The sequence below is a fragment of the Acanthochromis polyacanthus genome, chromosome 10 (assembly GCF_021347895.1).
Source record: "Acanthochromis polyacanthus isolate Apoly-LR-REF ecotype Palm Island chromosome 10, KAUST_Apoly_ChrSc, whole genome shotgun sequence".
Classification (NCBI taxonomy): domain Eukaryota; kingdom Metazoa; phylum Chordata; class Actinopteri; family Pomacentridae; genus Acanthochromis; species Acanthochromis polyacanthus.
In genome coordinates, this window is record NC_067122.1 from 16,767,610 (window position 1) to 16,791,741 (window position 24,132).

The 24,132-nt window shown below is 39.2% G+C and overlaps 1 protein-coding gene across 3 annotated transcripts in view; it reads left to right on the forward strand.

The window, feature by feature from the left end:
* The window catches only part of macrod1 (mono-ADP ribosylhydrolase 1), a 134,838-nt gene extending 111,341 nt beyond the window's left edge, over window positions 1–23,497 (forward strand). For 2 of the 3 annotated variants that reach the window (XM_022203272.2, XM_022203273.2), the window contains 5 exons: window positions 4,287–4,408; window positions 8,669–8,699; window positions 12,249–12,322; window positions 16,013–16,094; window positions 23,015–23,497. In XM_022203272.2, coding sequence (XP_022058964.2) covers window positions 4,287–4,408; window positions 8,669–8,699; window positions 12,249–12,322; window positions 16,013–16,094; window positions 23,015–23,049 — 344 coding nt within the window. In that variant the 3' untranslated portion in view covers window positions 23,050–23,497. Of the gene's footprint in view, window positions 1–4,286; window positions 4,409–8,668; window positions 8,700–12,248; window positions 12,323–16,012; window positions 16,095–18,574; window positions 18,595–23,014 lie in introns of those variants that run through there. The other variant, XM_051954450.1, reaches the window with a different exon arrangement.
* The last annotated feature ends 635 nt before the right edge of the window (window positions 23,498–24,132 follow it).

The following is a 24,132-nucleotide window of genomic DNA, read 5'->3' on the forward strand; positions in this document are numbered from 1 at the left end:
TTAAAAAGAGTTATCTCAGTAAGTATTTATATTTTTATAGACGTCTTTATAAATGTCCATACTTTATGCTATAAGAGCTTCAGGCCAATCAGAGATGTTTGAGTGGAAAATATGAGACGGAATGAGCCATAATCCATAACTATAAATGTCTGAATATACTTCCAAACTGCATTTTTAGTGGTTTATACTTCTGTGATAGAGTTTTCGTTCATGCTTCTGGGATTTTCTAAGCCAGAAAGATTAGAAATGAATGCAGCTTCAGATTGCAAACAGGCTACGAGAAAAATAATAACTTTTACTCATAAATATGTTAGATTGGTGAATTTATGCAACAACAGAAAATGCTCTAAATGAAGGTTACAAATCCAGACCCTTTTTGTGAAGATGACACAACTTTGAGGCTCTGGTAGGACTACAGATCAGCCAAGTAAACTCACACACTGTCAGCATTTAATTGAAGAACTAAGTGTCAAATCGGATCTGTAGTTTCGAAAAACTGGTTATTTCACACCCGCGACCCTAGTGAGGATAAAGCGGTGTATAGAGGATGGATGGATGGTTATTTCACACCATGAGATTCTATTTTAAAAAACACAGAATCTCAGTACTAGAATAATGTATTGTCAAAAAGGCTTTTTTTCAGTTTGTGTGTTTGCAGAGTTGGTCCAGGCAAGTTTTGTGACGCCATTGGGACTCCTGCTGAGAGCAACATGCTGAGCCTCATCAGAATGTGTGGTGGTGTAGGCGTGTGGAGACTGGTTAAACCACAACTCAACTACAACCCTCTCTGTTCTTGTCAGCTTCTGTTTGTGAGCTCCTTTCAATTCAGTTTGTTTCAGTTCGTTTACTTTTTTACTCAGTTAGTCCAATTGTGATGGTTTTTTTTCCTGGAGTTTTGATAGGGGAAAAAAACAGTAATTAACTTGACAAAGATAGTCAACAGTTTCAAGCTACAGTTACAAGACCAAAAATACATTGCACAAAGCAATTAGCACAGTCAAAAACAGTGTGGCTGTGAACTTGCTGACAGACAAAGACAAATGTAATTTCAAGTTTCAATTTCATATAGAAGTGTATTTCTAGAAATGGTTTAATTACAACACAGTTGTCGGTATCTTCAATGACAAACACGCAGGCTTAGATGTTCTGGGTGCTAATAAATCCAATTTAATTTCCCATGAAGTGCAGTTTTAACGGACTTCTGCATTTTCAGATTTCTTGACATTGTCAAAAAGGGCATGATTGTGCTTAATGTTCATTATTGAGGCCATAGATGGTGATGGTGGTGTGCTGCATTGCATTTAAAGACCCACCTGGTGAAAATCTAGTTTTTCACCTTGCTGACATGTCTCTATGTTGTTTTTTTGTCTACTGGAAGAACCGCCATGAACACAATAAGCAGTCATTGCCATGGCTGACAATTTCCACCTTGAAACTGTGGTGTGCACAATTTCATATTTCTGAAGTTTTATCTTGGAACTGTTCTGTTGGATTCACAGGTTGTATATTAAAGATGACTGTTATTGTCGTCTCGTCACCTGTTGGTTTGTTGATTCTCGTTTTTAAAGCCTTGAAGGCTGGCTGCATGCTGATGCAATAGTGATCTGTCAAATATCCAGGGAGTCATGCCCTGAAGTATACTCTGCTATACCATCTGTTTTACTGTAGATGGAGCTACATTTTACAAAATTAGGACCAAGCTGTGTTCAAAAAGTCTTGAAACTGATGACTTAGACCCTGAACTTATCAGCAAAATGTTTTGTGAGGTAATAAATCAAGATAGAAGTCATTTTCTCATAGTACCTTCTCAGCAATCGGACTTCTTTTTGCAACCAGAGGAGTCGCCCACTGCTGGAAGTCACAAAGAATGCAAGTTTAAATCATTTTTTTGTTTGCTTCACTGCTCATACCCAGAAGCTACGTCCATCTTTTATACGCGGCCTATGATTAGATTGTAATACATTTCAAGTGGCGAGTGTGTTTATTCAGACAACATGTGACAGCATTGGCATTATAGCTTTCCATCTCTGCAGTTAAACCGTTAACATTAATAGCATGCTGTGTTTGGAGGATACAACAGAGCAGTTTACTAAAAGCTTGGTGCATGTCATCCGTAGTCTAATTCTAGACTTCTACATGGCTGTTGGCTGCTTAGATTTTATTCAACTGACGATGAATAATGACATGAATGTAAGGTGAAGTGTTACTGTTGGAATTTGTTGGGAAAAGCAGGGACTGACAACACAAAAACTTTGCCTGCAGTGCTGATGTGGGGTTGTTGTTGTCTCTAGTCACAAGAGTGCTCTGTTTTCCTGAACAAAGGTGAACAAGTTTGTTTCATCTGCACATAATATATTTATATATATTTATTCAACATATATAAGAGTACATTTACTTGTCATACAGCGACAGGTAGTGCTCCGGTCTCAAGCTGTCAATTTTACTCAAAGCACATAAATAGAAGCACTTTAAAGTCAAGAAGGAACTAGCAAATAACATGTTCCAGCTAATTGCATCAATTACACCAATCCAGCACGTATACGTGAACAAATGTTAACATGCAGCACTCATCTGTAGCAGCAGGACTGACGTGTTTCCCCTGCAGGACTGGTAATCTTCTTCTTACATGTAGACAGGCTTTTCATGGGTAAAAAGATGGATGGACAATTTTAAGCGTGCTTTCACAATCCAATACAAGTGGCTGTCAGTGGTCATCTGTGGACGATACATCATGTCCACAGTAGCTCTCCTGGGATCTAACATCAGATTGGTTAAAATAGTGTGCTTTAGCAATACAACACAGTATCCACGAAATCTGAGTTGAACTACAATGAAAAATGGGCTTTGTTTGATGTGCAGTTTCTGCTAGATATATATGATTGTTGAGAAAAATCCAGCTTTTCCTTTTTTCCGACTTGAATGCTGACACCAACATTATTTATGATGACCCCGATATGATGTGAACACAGCATTAATCCTTTAAAACAGAAAGATTATTCACGTCTGCATCCGTTTCAGTCAAGGTTCCAGCTTCTCACTGCAGTCCACTGATTGCCTTTGTAATCGGCATGAATAAAATCGGATGTTCTAGAGGTGGTGGATGGAATAACTTTATGCTGTGGTGCGACTTTTTAGTATAGAAGGTGTGCCATGACAGGAAAAAATGTTTGAAAACACTTTAACAGAGCTGGCGTGATTAGTCACCATAGTCAAGTGACATGGAACTGAACATCAACATTTTCAGCTAGCGGCTGTTTTTTTTTTTTTTTTTTTTAACATGTTATATTTTCCTCAGTATCACTGCATAATTGTTGCCTCATGACATCAGTAGTTTTGGTTCAAATCATTGGTCTGCTGGTATAGTTTTAGACAATGGCAGCAAAGTCTGACTCGATTAAATGTAAAAAACTTAAAAAGTATGGTATTACTTCAAATTATTATTATCATATCTGCCGAGCCGTGAACCTTTACCTCTGTTTGCTTTTCTCCTGCTCTTTGTGCTCATATGTTACTGGCAGCCAAATTCCTAATAAAGCTGTTCTTTTGTGTACATGTCTGTTTCTGCTGTCATACAGTATGAAATAGAGACTGAAACACGACCAGTTAACGCTACATGTTGACTAGCAGTCGCTTCCAAGCTACTGCTGCTAACTGCTAAATTCCTAACAGTGGCTGTGCTGTGAATTCAGCTTATTTTCAATGAATTCAAAGTCAGAAAACAGTTACACAATAAGGATAAATGGTTTTGCTCTCCCCGCTATGTGGTTGTAAATGCATAGTTTTGTCATTTTAAGGAATTAAATTAAAATTGAATTTTGTTTTTGATTTGCATTTCCAACTTTTTCAGTTCTGCACTTTAATGTAAACCTTTGTTTACATTTCATACTGTGGGTGAATTATGTATGAACACACAGTTTCTCAAAATAAAATGAACCTAAATGAAACTGTCATTCTTTTTTTTTTTAAGTTGGTATCAATCAGTTACATTATTCATCTATCTGTCATGATTAACCCATATAAAATAGTCCTCAGTCTCTTGAATCCAACTCATCTTCATGAGAACTCCATTGTTTGTGATGACAAAGGTGACGTGACTGCTTCTGTCTGACTTCTGTCAGGGGGTTTAAAACATATTTTTACGGTAAGTATTTTTTTGTGTCAAAAATAAAGTTTAATGTCATGAGAATTTTTCCAGGGAGATTGTTATATTTGTCTTCTATTTTACTGTAGCTCCACACTTGTCACACTGTGTAAATGATTGCTTTTTCTTGTCTCTGTCTCGACAGATGTCATCCACACGGTGGGACCGATTGCACAGGGAGGAGTTGGAGAGACGGAGAGGAAAGCACTCAGGTCCTGCTACAAGAACAGCATGAAAACTGCAACTGAAAATGCTGCACGTTCTGTGGTGAGAACGGAGGAACGAGATGAATCTGAAGGGATGATGGCAGCGACCAAAGAGGGAGGGAGGGAAGGAAGGAAGGAAGGAAAGGAGGAAGGAAGAGAAAAGAGTGCAGCAATTTCAGAGGTCAGGTCAAAAGAAAGAGGAGATCCAGACAAAATCACTGAGGACTGTCACAAAAAGGAAAAAGAAGAGCAAAAAAGTCAGACAGACTAAAGGCGTGGACAAAAGGAATGAAGAAAAAGAGAGAAAGCACTGCAGTCCTGACTGTGATGAGATTCTATAGCTAAAAGAAACCTGAGCTAAAGAGAGAAGATTGATCACATGTGGCTTTTTCAAAGAAAGCTACATTCAAGCTGAGATTGATGGAGGAAGGGTAAAAAGAGGTAGGAGTGTCGAGTTGTAAGAAGGTTTTATGAAACACACCAGGCAGGAGGTTTCACAGAGAACGAAGTGTCAAAGTCAGAGAAAAAAACACTCAAGCAACATGAAAATAAAGTCGGAGGGGCAGTCGAAGAGAACAGGTGCAATGCAGTGCACGTTCAGTTTCACTTCTCAGGAATAGAATTTAAAACAAACCTGAAATAGATCAGTTAAACCATTTTGTATGTTTTTTTACACTTACACTATTACAGCACTTATTACAGTTTCTGCCCCAAAATTTGAAGTTATATATTTACCTTTGGTTTGAGAAATTTGTGATTCACATCTGCCTTTGGTTTGAAGCTTTACGCTCTGCGGTCAGGTTAAACAAACAGATCTGGAGACACAGGGAGCATCCTGGCATCTGCTCATACTGCCGTATTTGACAGCAGTTTGAGAATCTGCCAGATTTTAAGTTTACTGGTTGCTTGACTCAAATGAGAACAGCGGTGTTGCACAAACTTGCCAAACCTGAATCTCAATTCTTTGGATTTTTTTCATGTAAATCCCTATTTTGCTGCTATTAAGCCAGTCCGTGTGCTAACTACACATTCTATAACTGGCTCTCTGTTTCATAGTTTCTGTTGTTACCGGTGTAGTCAGATACTATGTGCAATATTAGATGTAGGATGTCAGGAAATCTACAGCACACATGCACTTAAAGGTTACTCTTTGTAAGTTAATGTTGATCCTGCTTATTTCCTATTGTCTCTCCTACGTCCCTATCAGAGGTGTCTCAAGAGGCTTTTAGATACAACATGATACACTGTGCTCATCACAGAGTTCAGTGCACTGTCTGGGAGAGTCCAGAGTAACAGGACTACATCACTAAAACACTCAGCATGAAAACTATACATCTTTACTTCATTCCTTTAGTTAAGGGACTTTATCAGGTGTGTAGAACTACTTAATAACAGCTTAGCTTACACATATTGCCTACCTACAACAAGCTCCATGACTGTAAAACACAACTGGCATGCCTTCTTAGATGGATTTCCAAGACTGGCCTTTTGTCTTGAATTCTCAATAAAAAGACCAAGTTGTGTTGTATAACTCAGAGAATTTAGACACATGGATTTTCAGCTTCTCTTCCAGTTCGTGTTATGTTTCTGGCTGGATGCCTTGTTTATTTTGGGGTCACAGCATACGCTGCTCAAAGTTACCTTAAGTGGAACTTTGACTGCTCAACACAGTGACAGACCACCGCAGCGGTGCACAAGACATCGTAAATAAAGTGCTGTTGTGCTGTGCAGTGTCTGACAGACCCGATGCTTTACAGGTAATACAAACTAAACATTCCACACATACAGATGTGACAGCAGATTGGCTCAAGGCTCTGCATCTAGACGTAAGGTCACAAATTTTGCGTGTCCGAAAGCAGAGAAGTGCATGGATACTGTGTCTGCACTGTTTAAATGAACACATTTTGATTGTGTAATTGTTGTGTAGCATGACAGATCTACATAAAATGTAAATGTGCAGTTTTACTTGTAATTATTTCAAGTTTATTATTTAAAAATCTATATTTATGTTTGAATATATTTGATATGTTTAATCTTGACGGATTTTTTATGTGTTAACCTTTTTTATTTATTGGTGTGCTGGACATAAATTACTTGCTATAGCTTTACTTTTTTACAAAAAATGAACCTCAATTTCCCTGTAAATGCCCAAAATGGAATCCATTTAGGCAGAAACGCAGCGAAACGTTGCCCTGTTTTGACCAGGAAACCTCATTTGAGTATCCAGCCATAGATTGTCATGCCAGGTGTCTCCCACTGCAATCCCCTCAGACTGTGTATCTATTAAGCCACATTACCAATGTCAGTTCAGTCGAGGTATCTTATTGTGACACCAGCTGGCCCTGCTGGGTAACACTGGTAGGAGTTAGACTGGATAGGGTGTTTGTGTGAAGCCCTCCATCGGCCTTTACCTCTGGTGGTAACCACTAGAAAGACCACAGCATCTATAGCCGAGCACCTCTGGTACCTCCAGCTGCTGCTTCAGATTAAACCACAGGTTCATATTCTTTTGGAGTCTGTCTTAAAACAACACTCCCATGCTGTCACTCATTCATACTTTTCTAATTGTTCCTGCTGTTCACACTGCTTGTAAAGTGATACCTGATTAAGTGTTCCTTCATCATCTGCAGTGTAAGTCATTTGGAACTAAATCTACTGTCCTAATTCTGCACAAATGAAGGTTTCTGAAGTTTAGCTGAAGCTGTGAATAGACCTAGTTAGAAAAAGAAAAGTTATAATCTTTTAGTACTAAATTACCTCTTTGTGTTCCATGACTTGCTGAGATGTAATTGGAGGATAGTAACAAGAAGAGGGAATTGAGTACTAAAAAGAGCTAAAGCCTCACATGAGCTTTGTGTGAACTGGAAATAATGGAATTGCTTAAATAACTCATCTCTTTGCAGTCAGTGTGAGCAGGAGGAAGAATTTAAGAGATCAGCATTGCTTTCAGCATACACATAGGTAGGTGAGGACTATAAATACCCGTTTTATATAGCAAGAGTAGAGAGAGGACAGGTGAGAGAGATGAAATCAAAGGACTCAATCTGAGGATGTTTGCTTCGTGGTCCACATCTTAACCCCTGAGAAAACAGTTTTAAGAAAAAAAAAAACAACAACTGTCTTTTAGAAGCGTTCAACTGCCAGAAAGCGAGTAACCTTTATTGTGGAAAAGCCACCATGAGCTGTTAGACGAGGAGCTGCAGGCAAAAGGCTCTTACTGCCATTTTTCAGACTTCAGGATTAAGACTCCTCCTCATAAATGTTGTCAGGGGAAACAACTCCATTTATCCGTGCTCCTGTACCTGCCTTTTAGCTGCTCATCTTGTTGTTTGGAAAAGTATCTTGGTTGCTCACAGCATGATGAAAAAAAGCCAATATTTGTTGTTGTCTGTATTTACCCAACAAGACACGGTTCATGTTCGCAGCCCACAGTTTGTCCAACTTTACTTCAAACACTCAAGTTCAGTTTTATGCATCGACTTTGATCCTCTGAGACCCGTTTTAGTGAGACACACTTGTTACCAGATCGGCTCCTCTAAAATGTTACAGATTCTAACTTTCTTCTCATGGAAAAGAAAATTCAAGATTGCTTCCGTGGTGACGGTCTCCATACGGCCCTCATGATTATTATAATTATGTCTGGTTGGTGCTGCTTCCTCTTCTGTGGATGACAAAGGAAGTCTTTCTGTGGCTGATCAACAATTTCAAATAGATGTGGAAGTCAGAGGGTGAAGAAAGGCTGCCATGAAAAACAATCAGAACAGACTCCATGGAGACGTCGAGAGTGAGCTTGTTTGGGAAAAGTCAGAATCATAACTTTCTGACATGCTCTCAAAGGTGCTGGATTTAGAGTTGAGGGTAACTTCAGTTTTGGGTCATGGGTGAGGTAATAAGTTAGTGTGAGAGGGCTGAACAACAAAACCACTTCAAAATCACAATTTGAAACAATGCAATTAGGGAATAGCAGAGGTTTGCAATTAAGGACGTGCATTATGCAGCACGTCTGAGCCGGGGTTTAAGCCGTAGTGTCAGTAGTTTTACAAATTCATGCCGTCCTCCTTGTCAGTGACAGTCAGGCTTTTGATGGCATCTCATGCGGAAATGCTCCATCGCATGTTTTAAATCGACGACAGAATGAATATTAAACTGAAGCGTGACGTCAAGAAATGATTTTGAAAGTCACATTGCGATGCCTTCCAGAGAAATTGCAGTCTGAGTGTCCTCGCAGAGCTAGACATGCAAAATGCGTGTGGGATGAAAGTGTGCTCTTATGTGATCAGCAGCAGACTTAACCACTGTGTTTGTCATCCTTTCTCTGCAGGCTCTCCCTTGCATCTCCACCGGAATTTACGGTTAGTGTCTGTGTTTATGTCTCTTTCCCTCAGACCAGAGTAAATACATGACATGTTCTTCCACTGAGTGGTGTGGGTGTGAGTCTGAGTTTTCAATTTACATACTTTACTTGACAACAACAAAAATGTATGTGTGTGCCTGTGTTCATACATTTAACAGACCGAATGTGCTCTCTGTCGCATGCTTCTTTCCGGTCCTTCTGTTTAACCGACGCGCTGAGCCACTCGGTGCCACTTGTCACATTATCTCCTCCAGCCCAGAGGTGGTTCTCAGATTAACGCCTTGGATTAAGACCGGCAGATTAAGATAGATTAGGCCGGAGATTGTGTCAGATTGCCTGTAATCCCCTTCACACCAGTAGGAGAGAGAGTTAAGGGTAGTGCTTGAACACACCCCCGGGGCCACTCTGGTGTGAAGGCCTGTTGTCCACACTTCTCTGACGTTGCTAGAAAGAGGAACAGGCCAAGCTCCCGACTGACTCCGTTTGTTATTCGTGTCTCCCTCTCGGTTGCACATGTTTCTCATCATCTTCCTATCTCTTTCCTCCTGAGTGTTTTGTAGGTCAGGCTGTTTGGAGAGCAACAAAAGGTTACATAATTTTAGGAGATATAAGCGTTCTGCCTCTTCAGACAGCTACAATTGAATGGAAAGAAAGAAATAAAGAAAGCAAATCTGCTCATTGTCTTATGGTTGTTTCAAAGAGAAAATGTTTAAAGAAATACAACAATTTTTTTTCTTTGTAATCTTGTTTTATTTTTCAAGAGCAAAGAAAAAGGGTATTTCTTTGGTTTTTCATTTGGAGCTGTGACTTAACTGCAGTTAAAGGATGAAGCTGCTTCTCATCACTGTTCCGCCCTCTTTGTAATGTGATGAGGTTGAAAAATAACGTAGGAGTCGAGCCAGCATAACTGCCAGCCAGTCACAGTCGCAGCTTTTGAGTAATGACACAGACGATGTATAGTTGTTCAAAGACGAATGGTAGCCCTAACATTATTAAAGCTGCTCTTTACTCCCCACTGGTGTTTTCAGTCATTGTGGCTGATTAAACCTTAGTAAGGACATTTTGAAAGAAGCATAATTGCTGCTTTGATTATGTCCAGGAGCAACAATTTTATCCACAGGAAATTTCAGTTGTTTTTGACCAGAATGGAGCTGTAGCAGGTGGTTTGGGTGGATAATGGTTGGACAAAGTGCGTTATTTTTACCCCCTGAGACCGCAGTTCACATCTATTGTTATCAGTTTCTATAAACCGTTAAGTGAAGGCTAGGGGTGGATTGTGGTTTTGATTAAATAATAGACAAGAAAACATATCCACTGCTTTAATCAGGATTGTGATCTTTCCCCAACTTAACCACATGGTCTGAGTTGCCTAAATATAAAAATGTATCTGCATTTAAAATCAAAAATATATTTTTTCAACAGCGGGATAGAGTTGTTTGAAACCTGTCCTCATTTGATGTCACACTGGCCTTCAGGTCTGACTTTGCCTCTGAGCTTTGTGATGCTGATATAAATAGCCAAACAAATTGGTTGTGTTTACTGTGATGTCAACAGTTTCAAGATACTCCCAAAAGGACTCCAAATATGTCCACAAAATTACAAATACAAATCTTTCTTTTCGGTGTTTCTCTCTTATTCCTTGTTCATCTTGCTGTACACATGTGAAACCTGCATATCAAGCAAACTCTGTGTTCTTTAAATGAAGTTAGAATAAAATGTTGCTCACCTAAGAGCCCCTAAATCAGACTAAACTATGTGTTGTGGTATGGACTTTTCTCATAGATTAATCATTGAAAATGAGTTTTCTTGTTGTATCAAGCTACAGAAAAAGTTATAGCATGTTGTGTTTGAATTAATTTGTTTCTTCTGATGTGACTGTTGCACATGTAGAGTTGCAATCTGCAGAAACTTGGGGCAGGTGCAAGGTGGCGAAAACGTTTGCAGCAACAGCCAACTGATCCGTTCTTTCAGCCTTTCTGTTTCATAAGAGCAGTCAACATTAAGCACTGCCTCACAGTTTTCAGTAGCTACCCTAGAGCAGTTTTGTTCCTCCCCTCAAACGGCCTTGATAGATGTCTACCAGGGTAGCTCCAGCAGTCAGGATACGTACAGAGGTGTGGGCCACTTTTAAATGCCTGGTTAATTTCTGCAGTAGAAAACATCCTCATGTTTTCATTGTCAGTTGTGAACAAAACATAAATGATAACTGCTCAGTGTTAATCATAGGCTGTACATATTAGACAGACATAGTTTCAGAGACTGAAAAGTGAATCCAAAGCGTCAACACCTTAAACCTGCATTCCTTCCCATGGCCAACAGGCGGTGAGTCTTCTGGTTCCAAAAAAAGGTTGATTATATAGAAGTCTATGAGAAAATGAGTTGAATTCTCACGGAATTTATTACCTCAGTAAACATTTTCTTAATAGCTTTATGGTCTAGATTGCTAGTTCTAAGTCTTCTTTAGTACAGTATTGTGTATATTTTGTGAATTACAGACCCACTTAGAGTCAAATAGGGTAAGAAAGCAGGAAATGCTTCAGGATGTGGCTAACTTGTGACTGACAAGTTGCTACTGTCTGAGTGTGCAGTGTCCTTAGGTCCTTAGTCACATCCAATTGTCACTCCTCTCCAGCTGCATGCTTTCGTACAAATATGGTCACTTCTTTCCAAAACCTCAAGATTGCACCAGCAAAAATCCCATTTTCAGAGCTTAAAAACTACTGTCCACAAAGCAATAGGTCACATTTCAGTGGCTACATGCAGTCTGTTAGCATTTTGCAATATAACTTTATTTATTGATGTGCTGTAATAGTTATGAAGCAGGGCTGTTGTTACTCTAATAGAGAAGAGAGTCAGGTGCTCCACACTGCTGAGAATAGGCACGTAAGGGAAAATACATTTGTAAGCAGTAATCAGACAAAGTGAGTCTGCTTATATTAAATGGAAGTCGTTGAAGGGGAAACTTTTTCCATCCAGTTGTAAAATGGAATATATAACAAACCATAGTGGAGCCATTTAGTGTGTGAATACTGTGTGTGTTTGTTTTGACTCCGAAACAATCAGTGTTTCAGTGCCAATTTACACCCTCATGTATTCTCCTATGTTAACATGCTGAGTTCTCGCCTGATGTATGGAATAATTACTGCATAATCACACAGTATGTGTTTGTTCAGAGCTGAGCGGTTTGGCCAGGTGATGGATTCTCACTGCCTTTGTGTATCCAGCGACGGGGATAATTTTCCAGCAGTGGAAGGTCTTGGCTGCTGGGTAAATGCAGAAGAAGCACTGTAGTCTTTCTCCATCTGTCTCCTCACAATCAACAAGTGTGTTGTGTCTAGTTCGCTGGGATAAACCAGTCTGGATGAGACAAAGTGAGAAAATACGCAACACTGAGTGTTAGACTAGTGGAAAGAAGAGCAGATACCTGTCTGGGAAAAAACACAGTGGACGACAACCTAACACAAGCACACAGATCTGTCACTGCTCCTGTTCTTGTGAATTGTGTGTATATTCCTGATGTTGTGTGTGTGTGTGCTTCTTGGTGCAGGATATCCACCTGAGCAGGCTGTGCACGAGGCGTTAGCAACTGTGAGGGAGTTTCTGGATGCACATCATGACAAGGTGGGTATACACACTTTGTATGTGTGCGTGTTTGTGTCTGCATGATTGGCAATTTTTCCCTACCATTTCCTCCAGGTACTATTTCTCTCACAGCTGTTGTTTTTGTTTTCTGGTGAGAGCAAGGAGACGAGTGTGCTGAGAAAACACACACACACAATGACACACACACACACACAAACATACATTTAAACACACACTCTCAAGTTCTGGCTCTCATGCTCATGGCCAAGTCTGCGTTTTAATTGGCTCCTTGCGGGACTAAACCCAACTTAACACAAACACGCGCACACACACGCTTTCTCTCTGGAGAACCACAAGCAGAGAACAGACAAAATGATGGAATAGATGACTGGAGGGGAGGGACTGAGGGAGAGAAGAGGGCGATGGGAGATTGGAACAAAGCGGAAACTTTCCAATCAGTCATTTACATGCTTTAAACTCTCCTCCCCTCTTCCTCTATCACGTCTTTGGTCTCCTCCCTCTCCTCTTTTCTATCTTTCCCCCTCGCTGTTCCCATCACGCTGTTTCACCTCCCAGAGGGGGTATTGACGATGTTATTGTTAGCACTGCCATCTCCAGAGTCTATGTAGCAATACCAGCCGACTCATGCCGTCAGCCACTCCACACTCAGCAAATGAACGTTACACATCTCGCCACAGAGGACGACAGTCAACAAGCTTTAAATGTCTGTAAATAAAACCAGAGAGCCAAATCAACAAGGTGCTTACTTAGATTCTGCCCACAAGTAGTTCCGCTGTGTGCTTTAAAGTGAAAGAATTTTATTGTAAACGATTGAGATGATGAGACTGCGTTTATTTGCATACATATAAAGTCTGACTGTTCACCAGAGGAAATTAGGTTTGTTCTTTAATTGAACATCCTCCATTTTACTTTTTTTTTTTTTACAGTGTGTTTTGTTGGGCTTGCTCTGGCTCTGAGTGCTGTAATGTGAAAATTGCAGACACAGTGAGACACAAAATGGACTCAAGACGCAGGGCAGTTTTCCAACACTCTGCATCAGATGTAATAAAAAAATGAATTATTTATTAGTGAATCACCAACAAAACTGTTACAAGATAGTAACGCCCAAGGCAGCTCATAAGTTTAATAGCTTTTTTTTTTACAAATAAGACAAAGTTTCAACAAAACTGACCATGTCGTGACTGTCAAGAGGCCAGCCCCTTCAGTTACACTTTCTGTGTGTTCATTTTCTCAGTAGATGGTGTATACAGATGAACAATGTTACTTGAATCTGGGGGAGTTTAAACTTCTTTAAAGACAAGAAAGAGCAGCACAGAGTCATTAATGTTAACCTAAACTCTGACAGGATCCAGGACCGGCATCCACATTAAAGTTTAGATGCTCGTCATTGTCGAGATGTTTTTTTTAACACAACCGGTAACATCAGACAATCAGCTAAAGATGTGCAAACTGTCAGCCTTGAAAGTAATGCTTGATTCCTACTGTAGGCAGTAGGCTGGTTAGCTGCAAATGTTAATGTGTCCAGATTGTGATTGGAAGTACAAACAGTCTATTTCTCACACTTGTGTTCTGATGTTTGTGGTTTTTGGACAGGTTAATTGAAGTCCTGCACCTCTATGGAAACAGCATAGCCATATATTTTCAAACCTTGAAATATGTTTAAAAAAACCCTAAAAATAAATGTGTTTACTTAATTCACAGAATGGAAAAAAATGTAATCAACATGTAAAATGTTTTTCCAACCACCCACAGGTGTTACCAAGACAACAAAGAAGTAGCTCTACAGATATAGATATTTTACTTATTTTTGTTTGCCGTTTTTAATTTGTTTCCATAACTGTCAGCCACTCTTTGTAACAGCAGAGTCGCTAATGGTTTTGTTGTTGCAACAATTTACACAGTTTTTTCTTTTTTTTCTCTTTTTTCCAGCAAAATAGATATTTAGAATAAAATGATTTAGATTAAACATCACAATTTAAAGCTTATATTTGTTCGATTTTCCTGATGGAACCACACGACACATAGGGTTAGTGAAGAAAGCTGAAATTCAGACTATTGTTTCTGTTTTTACTGTTTCTGGCTCTGATAAACAGTGTAATTATACATTGGTCTTAATAATATGGTTTTCAAAGATAGATATCAAGATATATATATTAAGCTATAATGGGACAGTTACTGTTTTGGGACAGAGTTTAGGAAATGATCAGAGGGATCTTAAAATGGACCTTGACTTTTGAATCTCAACATTTAAGAAACTTGGAAAATTAACTATCTACTATCATGTGTGTTTTAGAATGAGTTTTTTTTTTATTTTTTAATTCTTGGATGGCTATAAAAGTTTGTGTAGCTCTTAAAGTGTAAAAGGTCTACCAGTACCAGTGTATTTCCCACCACAGGTCAGCGAGTTACAACCAAGTTTTCTTTATCAGAAGAGCAGAGTTACAGGTTTTGTAATGTGTTTATATTTAAAACCCGCTATGTTCAGAAAGCCGTTACATTCATTTAATGTTATTGTTAGCTTTTGCTTCTCCAGGCTCTTTCTTGCAGCAGTATCAAAATTAGTTCCCCGCTGCTACCGCTTTCTAGTGTGAGTGCAAGCACCTTAGTGTCGAGGTTATAGATTTGAAACCTTAGCTTAGGGGCTGTAGTTACATACCACGCATTTCCATCTCTTCGCTGTTAGCCTTCATGCAGATTCTGGTGAGTGATGGTAATTGTGCAGTAAATACAGAATAAAAAACACAGGCTGCAGGCTAGCAGGTTGTTGAAAGATCTGTTCTTGAAAACAATGAGACTTAAACTCCCACACCAGGCAGAAAGTGGTTGAAAAAGTCAGGCTATAAATTGCACTGTTTTGCCCAAAACTGAGAAATCAAACCCTTTGTGGAGACATTAGAGTGGTAGTAATGTTTGTCAGATTCAGAGCACACTGGAGCTTATATCCCTCCAAGCATCTTTTTTACTGTAGCTACAGTAACTTTAATCATCAGGCTATATCTGGAGCTGTGCACTGCACTGAATGTCCAGATACACAGAACATCATATAAATATTATAGACTGCAGAGGCAGGTTCTAAACAACACAGAGCATTAAAAATTCTTTATTGTTATAAAATAGCTGCACTCTCTCCGCCAGTGTCTTAATGGCTTTTTGCTCTCTGTGTGTGTGCAATGATGATGGTGGTGATGATGATGATGATGATGATGATGGTGGTGGTGGACAGAATTTCATACTGTGCAGACATACTGAGTCGAATCCTGTTTCACACACACTAATGGGAGGGTCAAGGGCCAAATTCACACACTCAGGAGCATGTACAAACACACAAAAAGTTTCATATAGACATCTGCGCACACACACACACATGCAACAGAAACGCTTCTAAACCATCTCTCGCCCCTTGTTTTATTTCTTTCTCTCTCAACAAGCATTTTTCTCACTGCATATTTCCCGCTCGCTGTCCCCAGCAGGCAGTGTAATAAGCGCTTTGTCGTGGCATGATCATAATAGTGAGCTAATAGCGGAGTAATGGACTGATGCATTAGCTGCATTCTTCTCATATTGCTGTCGCACAGTGGGGCACACTTTTACATTGTTCCCCTCCTGCAACTGATGAATTCACAGTTACTGCATATGCTTCTAATAAAGGTCATTTGTGTGTGTGTGTGTGTGTGTGTGTGTGTGTGTGTGTGTGTGTGTGTGTGTCAGCTGGACAGAGTCATCTTCTGTGTGTTCTTGCCGACGGATAAGGAGCTGTATCTGCAGAACCTCCCGCTGTACTTCCCTGCTGGTGAGTTGTCTTTCTCTGTCTCATGCACACTCATGCTATGCTCTCATATGTAGATATACATATCTACACGCACACAAATGTACATATGTACACAAACACACACTCCTATTTACAGTGATGACAGCTCAGCTTAGTTCAGTTTAGCTCCACACACAAATAGAGACATGCAGCCGTGTGATAAAGACCATGCATCATCCACTGTGTGCAGTACGTTCACACATACAGGGGGCCATTAGGCACAAAGTACAGTATGAACAGAGCGTGCTTAAATGTATTTAATTACGCTAAATAAGCACCCACATACACAGAACACAGTGTCTCGAACCACGTGTATGCTAAATAAGCAGTTTTTCTCCATTAGCACACACTGTTCAGTGCATTCAGAGGTACTGACATGCAGTACATAGGAGGCATCATTTCTGTTTATTTGCGTGGCCTTAAGATGACAGTCTATATATTTATTTCACCGATTTGAATTTTTACCACACAAACAGTCTTTTTCTCAGACATTTGTTGTGGTGACTTAAGGCACAGTGTTAAATGCCAGGAGTGATATGGGTTTAAACTGAAATACAAAAATGACAGTTTGTGTGGAGTTGAGTGCTGTAACTGTTTCTTGACAAGCTACAGTTTATCCATCCACCAATCTACGTCAGTAACATGGCTGCCAGATACAGAGTTTTATTCTTTCAATTCTTTATATGTAAAGCATGGAGAAAGAGCATTTCACCTTAGTCATTCAGTGGCTAATAGCATTCTAGTATTTTATTGCTTTGTCACTTTTTATTGCATTCTTCATTCAGATAGTGTAAAAAAAAAAAAAGCATTGTGTGAATGCAGGCAAGCACCGTTCAAGACTGAAGTCTGATTGTTCAGACCACTTAAGACACATTGGAGCCAGATGTTTAAGTAAATGTGTCCTTGAAAAAGCAGTGTTCTATATGACTGAGAGTGCAGCATATATGAAGCTATAGAGCTGAACAGAAAGTCATTCTGTTGTGTTGTATTGTTTTTCTACAGCTATTTATGCCTCCATTTTTACAACTTAACTGCTTAAGTCTGTTCTGATTTTTTAAAAAAACAAACGCTGAAGCTGATTTGAGTTTGACCACTGTCCCCTCTGTGTGTAGTGACACACCGCTCCCAGTGCTCCTGCCACTTTAGCAACGTTCCCAGGAAGTCTTCCTCTGTGAGTGGATCAAACATCATCTGCAATGCGCACTGGATCGTCTTCGTTTGAACTTTATCTTCAGATAGAGGAAAGCCACAAAAAAGTCACAGAATCCAAATCTGGCAAATAGAGCTCAAACTGTGTTGACCTGACCAAAAAATAATGTTTTAAAAGCACTGCGAGCAGAGTTGATGTAGTTCAAACAGTTGGCTCTTATCTCTAAAATGTCTCAGAACAATCAATAGTACAGCAGAGCTCGGTCAAAGACGCAGCTTTCATCAGCAGTGATGATGCTGAACATGAAGGCTGGGTCAGTTTGACTCAGAATGTGATGTTTGCTCTTTGCATAAGTTTCGCGGTCCATGGTGAAATTACGAATGCACAGCCGCAAGTCGTCCGAATTGAACTTCCAGACAATGTTCCAAATGTGGCAGGAGAGCTGGGAGCAGTGTATCACTGCACAACATGACTACTTTGAAGAAGATATGAGCCATATTAACTTCAGGTAGGTTTTACTCTTATTAAAACTTAGAAAGAAGTTTTCGGACACCCTTACAATTTTACATAATCACAAATCTTATCATGAAATATTTGTTGTGTTTTTTGTGTTTCAAAAGGTGTGACTGCATTAGACAGACACAAACAAATACAAATGATATATTTTTTTCTTTGTTTACAAGGAAAACTAGCAAAACTAAACTCTACCAAAATGACCCAGTACTAGAAAATTTCTTATTTTTATGGAACCAATCAATTTTAAGTTTTTAGTGGCTTTTTAAGAATTTATTTAGTGTTATGGCTGTGATTCCAGAGTACACCTAAGAGTGATTCCTAATGCGATATACGTGCAGATTTATGGGGTGTCCAAAGCTTTTTCCACCACTGTAGATGCAATCTTGGAGGTTTCTTTTTCTGACGATTTTCTTCTGTTACCAAAAGATTTCAGATGACCTCTAAGGTGGACTAGGACCAACCCTGGCTTCCTTGTAGCCTGGAAAAGCAAACAACACATCCAGTGAAGCTGATAATCTGACTAGCATAGATACAGATATATACAGTATGTGGCTAAGTGTACATCAGAAGTGTGTTACGTTGAGCCTGGATTTTAGCAGCATATGAGACATCTGTAGTGAGAACTGATGCTCTGTCTTCAGCTTCTTTTCACCTCATTTTCAGAACCACGGTAAAATAGTGTATTTCCCAGAATGCTTTCAAAAGAATTAGAGCCCTGAGAGTGAAGAAAGTCTAGTGTTTCCTTTGAACATATCATTTCATTCTGTATTTTGCGTTCATTTGTGTGTCCCTTTAGCCTGACCAATGACAGCAGCCTGTTGTTCAGGTAACCAGCATGGTGTGTTCACGTGTAGTTTTGTCTGTCCACAGGAATAATTATATTTAGTCTGATTGCAGATGGGAAGTCTTTCCTCCTGTGTAAAATGTAAATTATGTGTCATGGAGGTAAACTCGAGCATTCCCTCCAACTAGTACATGTCATATTTTGGGAATAAATTGCCCTTGTTTAGACTTCAGTTAAATGAAAATGACATTTTGTGCTTTCCCGAATGCAGCCACTGGCCTCAAGCAAGCTAATGTACAAACTGTTGCAAAGGAAAAAATGTGATAGCTTTTTAGTTCGAAGATGAAAAGTGTCTGATTTGAATGAAAAAGCAAACAGTCACATTTTAAGCCTCCGAGGTTCTTTCTTCATTCTGCCCGTCCTGTCTCACTCGATTTTCAAAACAGACTAAAAGGAAAGTATTGTGGCATCATTGCAGATTGATCTGTGTGGTTAAATGAACTTTAGTAAATACGTAAATTTTATTTAATTTTATGTTGGCTCGAGCTGTGACATGATGACTTCACCCATTTGTTTTGATTACACCATTGATTTATAGTGTCTTAATGCCAAGCAGTCTGGCTCCTAAGCATGATCAGTCATTCACTCAATTATTCAAATTAAGCATCGGTATTACAACTGCAGCCTTAACCCCTAATGTCTTGCTTTACCGCTGCTATAAATCAAACTCACCTCTTGCCTCCAAAACATTTTGAGAGAGAGGTCTCAACTGTTCAATACGTGCATTTATACAATAGTTATGTCTTTCATTTGACTTGCCATACAGCTGCTGCCAAACTCAAGATGAACAGAACTACCAGAAAGCTGCTGAAAAGATACCCTACAAATTTCCACTTACAGCTTTTGTGCCGCTGCATAGTCCTGCATTTAATTTAGTCAGGATCTTATTCAGTTATTCAGATGGAGCCTGGTCACTAAAGTCATCAGATTCTCACTGTGCAGTAAGAAGCTGGACCTAAACTAACTAGCACCTTTACGACTCACCTCTCTTTATGCTTGCCGGTAGATGAAATGGACTCAAAGAATGAATTGAAAAGCAGAAATGGTCACTGAGTAGAAGCTCAGCCGAGGAAAATCAGAGTGTTCACAACACAATGTCATGCCCGTTCTGAATCTCATCACTGTAGGCTGAATTTTGCTGCTCAAAGAGCTCATCACAGCCCAACCAAGGTTAGCTCAGAGGCTCCACATGTCTCAGTAGCTGCAGCAGATGAGGAGCAGTTTTTGATGTCTGAGTGGCCCGTGCATGACCTGTCGCTGTCACAACTTAACTTGCTTAAGGCTGCCGATGTAGTCAGTGACCCCTTTCACTGGAAAAATGTCTCTCTCAAAACAAGAAAAAAAACTTATTTCAAGGAACTTTGATCTTGAAATAAGTGGGAAAAAATTGCCAATAGAACAAGTGAAAAATGACTTGGTAAGCTTTCTTGAAATAAGATATGATATTTAGAATATTGAGATCTTAAATTTAGTTGGGAAAATTTATTTTAAACTATATTTTACCAGGATTGTCAAGCTTAGGTGTCTTAACCCTCCTGTTGTCTTCATTTACGGCACCAAAAAATATTGTTGCCTTGTCTGAAAAAAAATCCAAAAATTCAGCAAAAAATTCCCCAATTTATAAAAATTTAGAAAATCTTCAGGAAGAAAATTCCTTAAAAGTTTCTGTTACAAGTTTTATTTTTTTTAAAAATCCACAAATTTGGCAAGAAATAAAAATTAAGTATCTAAAAATTGTAAATATTTTCAAAAAATGAATTGAAATCTTCCAAAAAAAATCCTAAAAATATCTAAAATGATTCCATATATATCAGTACATTTTCTAATATTTTCTTTAAGAACATTTGGGGAAAAAATCAACCAAGATCCAGCGAAATTTGCTGGATTTTGGTTGATTTTTTTACCGAATGTTCTTAAAGAAACATTTTTTTAACATTTCTTTTTTCCACCAAAAATGTTCCAAAATTTCTCAAAACATTTTGAAAATATGGAAGTTTTCACTGTGAAATTTTTTCCACATTTTTAAACTTTAAAACGGGTCAGTTTGACCCGCAGGACAACACGAGGGTTAAAACAAGATAACTTCAAGATCGTTTGGGATATTTAAGATGCTTTGTCTTAAAACAAGTCCCTCTGTCTTACTGAAATGCCACTTTTTAAGTGAATTTATCTTAAATCAAGTAGGACGAGACATTTTGACTAAAAATAAGATAAATAGACTTGGTAAGATTTTGAGTTTTGCAGTGTGGTCCCTACTCCTGAGCAGTGGTAGCAGAACATCACACACTGTCTACACAGCAACAGATCCCAACCACAGTAGCACTGCAGTGTTCAGTTGCAGTGTTTATTGCAGCGTTTCTAGGGTGAACATATCACTCTATATACCGTTAATGTATGCATGACATTTTACTTAATTTTCTTACTCACAGTATGTTTTAAGATACTTTGCCTCAGCAGGTTCTTACATAAAAAACAAACTTGAACACACAGGACAAGATAAAAACGTATAAAGAGAGGATTTGCATTTTACTTGTCGTACATGTGATCTGACAGAGGAGTTGTCAAAGAGTTAGTAAAACTAAAACAGAAGCAGCCTGTAATCAAGCAGAATATGATCAACCTTACAGTCGCTTCTCTTTCATCAACTCAGACACTGGGATCTTTTTTTGTTTTAAATATTTTTATGGGCAGATTAAACCAATGAAAACAGAGAGACAGGGAATATTTGTCTTTGGTTTTAGTAGTGATCTCAGGAAAGATCAATTGCAAAAAATAATGATAAAATCTTAAACTGTGACGCAGTTGTGTTTGATATAAAAAGTGTTTTGTGGTTAAAAGTGTAACAGCGATTAAGTAGAAGTGGCCCCCGCACACGAGCACGCAGCTTAATGTGCAGGTGTGAGTTTATTTTGAGCCCACAAACACCTTAATGCTGACTAATACTCACGAGAGCATTGACTGTATATTAATCCACTGCTGAAAATAGTCCTTAATAAATACACAGTTTGCTAAGAAATGCATTTATGTATATTCCACCTGTTTTTCAAACGCATGTCTTCCATAAGAACCAGTGTGGTTTGATTTGAATGTAACAGGCTACAGAGTTCAGGTATTGCCAGACACAGAAAATAATAGAATACCTCCAGCCTTATTCTTTAACAGTCTGTAGTAAATCTCAGATATCTGCAAAACACAGAACAATACGCTAGAAATGTTAATGTCTGTATCAAATAAAAGGCACTTCAGGTTATCGTCAGATTGTGGCTGGAAAAAGTGTCTGTAAACAATTGCAACCAAAACACATGTGTTCCTCGGTGGCAGAATTTAGAGACATTCACAGGGAAAAAAACACAGCAGCAGTGAAGCCACTGTCTGCTGCCTGCTTGGCACTAAATGGAAGACAGACACAGTTAACAAATAGCTGGTAAGAATTTGGCAGCTGAAGTACCAGATATTTCCCTCGGGAGTTGGTAGGGAATGAAAACAGAGCTAAAAAGGGAGTGAATATGAGGCTTACGTTTGCCAAGTGTTGTGCTTTTTGCCTGCATGTTTGCTATAATGACTTAGCGAGGTCATAATGTATCAGTGTTGTCCGAGGAGTCCGGCTGCTTTAATAATGAAGCTCTGAGGATTACAGTGAGCTGGGCGACTGAGAATCCACACAGATGTATATTAGTGCTGTGTTTACAGCTCCTTTCTCTGCCCACAGCTGCCCTAAGAATCAGTTAAAGCAGTTTTTATATTAGCTTTGATTTCACGGTCGGATTGTAAAGTTATTTTATGTAGTGAATAATGAACCGTGAGTTCATGCAGCACCAGAGTTAAAGGGTTTGTTTTCTTAGTCCTGTGATGAGGCAAACTCGTAGCTTCCACTCAAGTTTCAAACTGTGACACAGCATCCCCTCGACACATGAAGCATGAAATCAGCACTTTCGCGTCTTCACACCGAGTTGGTCGACTGAAGAGGTGATTTTCCTCCTAAAACGCAGGTGTGTCCCTTTAAAGAGTCTGCTGGCGTCTTCGTCCTCTAATGGATGTGCAGCAGATTTTGTAGCAGCAGTGAGCGAGCAGTAGTGGTGCTTGGCTGGTAGATGGACCGGAACTGTCTGTGTGTGTGACAGAGCTGCTGCAGGCAGGCCTCCAAGCCTCTACTATAAACCTTATGTGTCTCCAACACCTGGCACTACCTTCGCTGGCTGTCTGTTTGATGTGTGTTTGCATGCTTTGAGTGAGTCCTCAGCCATGTTGGACTGAGAACAACTAATCCTCGCTAACAGATCCCTCTGAAGCAACCAGACGCTCCAAAAGCCAGAATGCTATTAACCGCTGCATGACCAAGGTGAAATGCTCTCTCTCTGTATTTTACAAGTCCCCATTTTTTTTCTCTGTCAGCTCCAGCGAAGGCCACTGTCAAGAGTAAACTCTAAGAGGGTGGACTTGTCAGATTTGGTTGCTGTGGCTACACACTGCTACACTGAACATCCAGATCCCTCCTCCTCCTCTTCCTCCTCGCTGTCGACACAGATCAAGACCTCCTTCAGCGGGAAGATAAGTCGTAAATGGCTGATTGCTTTTTTGAAGAGCACACGGGCTCCCCTGCAGATGTTGAGTAGTTTTTCTGTTTTTCTCCCCGCTAATGGCTGAGGTTAAGAGAAATGTTGTGATGAAGGTGAGAAATGATTTTGACAATTCCCATGAAAAATGGACTGTGTGTCGCTTAAGCTGCTCCCTCCCTGTGATCACTGGTGGCTTTGCATCAGACTTCCAACCCCCCCATGAATTATGTGTCTTCTGTGCTACAGCATTTGAATACTTGGATTCCAGTGTGTGTGAGCGACACGCCACAAAAAGCTTATTAAAAGAAATCTCACGGGCTTCTTGAGTGTGTGAAGTGATTATTTCTCTGGATGAGTCAATCATATCAACACTTCACATGAATATTTCCTTCTTCATTCTCTTACATCTGCTGTGAAGAAGACACAAAGAGCAGGGAAGTAAATTAATAGATTTTATGAAGTAGCTTCAAAATATTTCTGTTTTACATTACTTCATGCTTCATCTTCCTACTTCTCAAAGCAAAATAATGTACTTTTTACTGCATTATCTTTTTACGTTTACCTGATTAATTACTTCAAAGATTTTACAGACTTTGCAAACAAAACACATGCTTCTAAAATGTTATCATTTGGTAGCTTAAAGTATGTGACAGTACACAATATTTGGAAGAAGTACAATCAATACAACTGGGTGATGAGTTTGATATATGTTGTTTTATACTATTTGTGTTGAATAATGCAGCAATACAGCAAATGTATGCAAAACAGAGCTATGATGATTAATCAATCAATTGACTGTGAACTCTTTTGACAATTAATTGATCAGTTTCGGTAATTTTTTCATATATTTTTTATGTAGTGCTTGTCAGACCAATAAAATGTTGTTCAATGCGCTTTACAAGTGATTGACAAGACAGAGGATGGTAAAAATAGATGAAAGGACCATAGAATTAG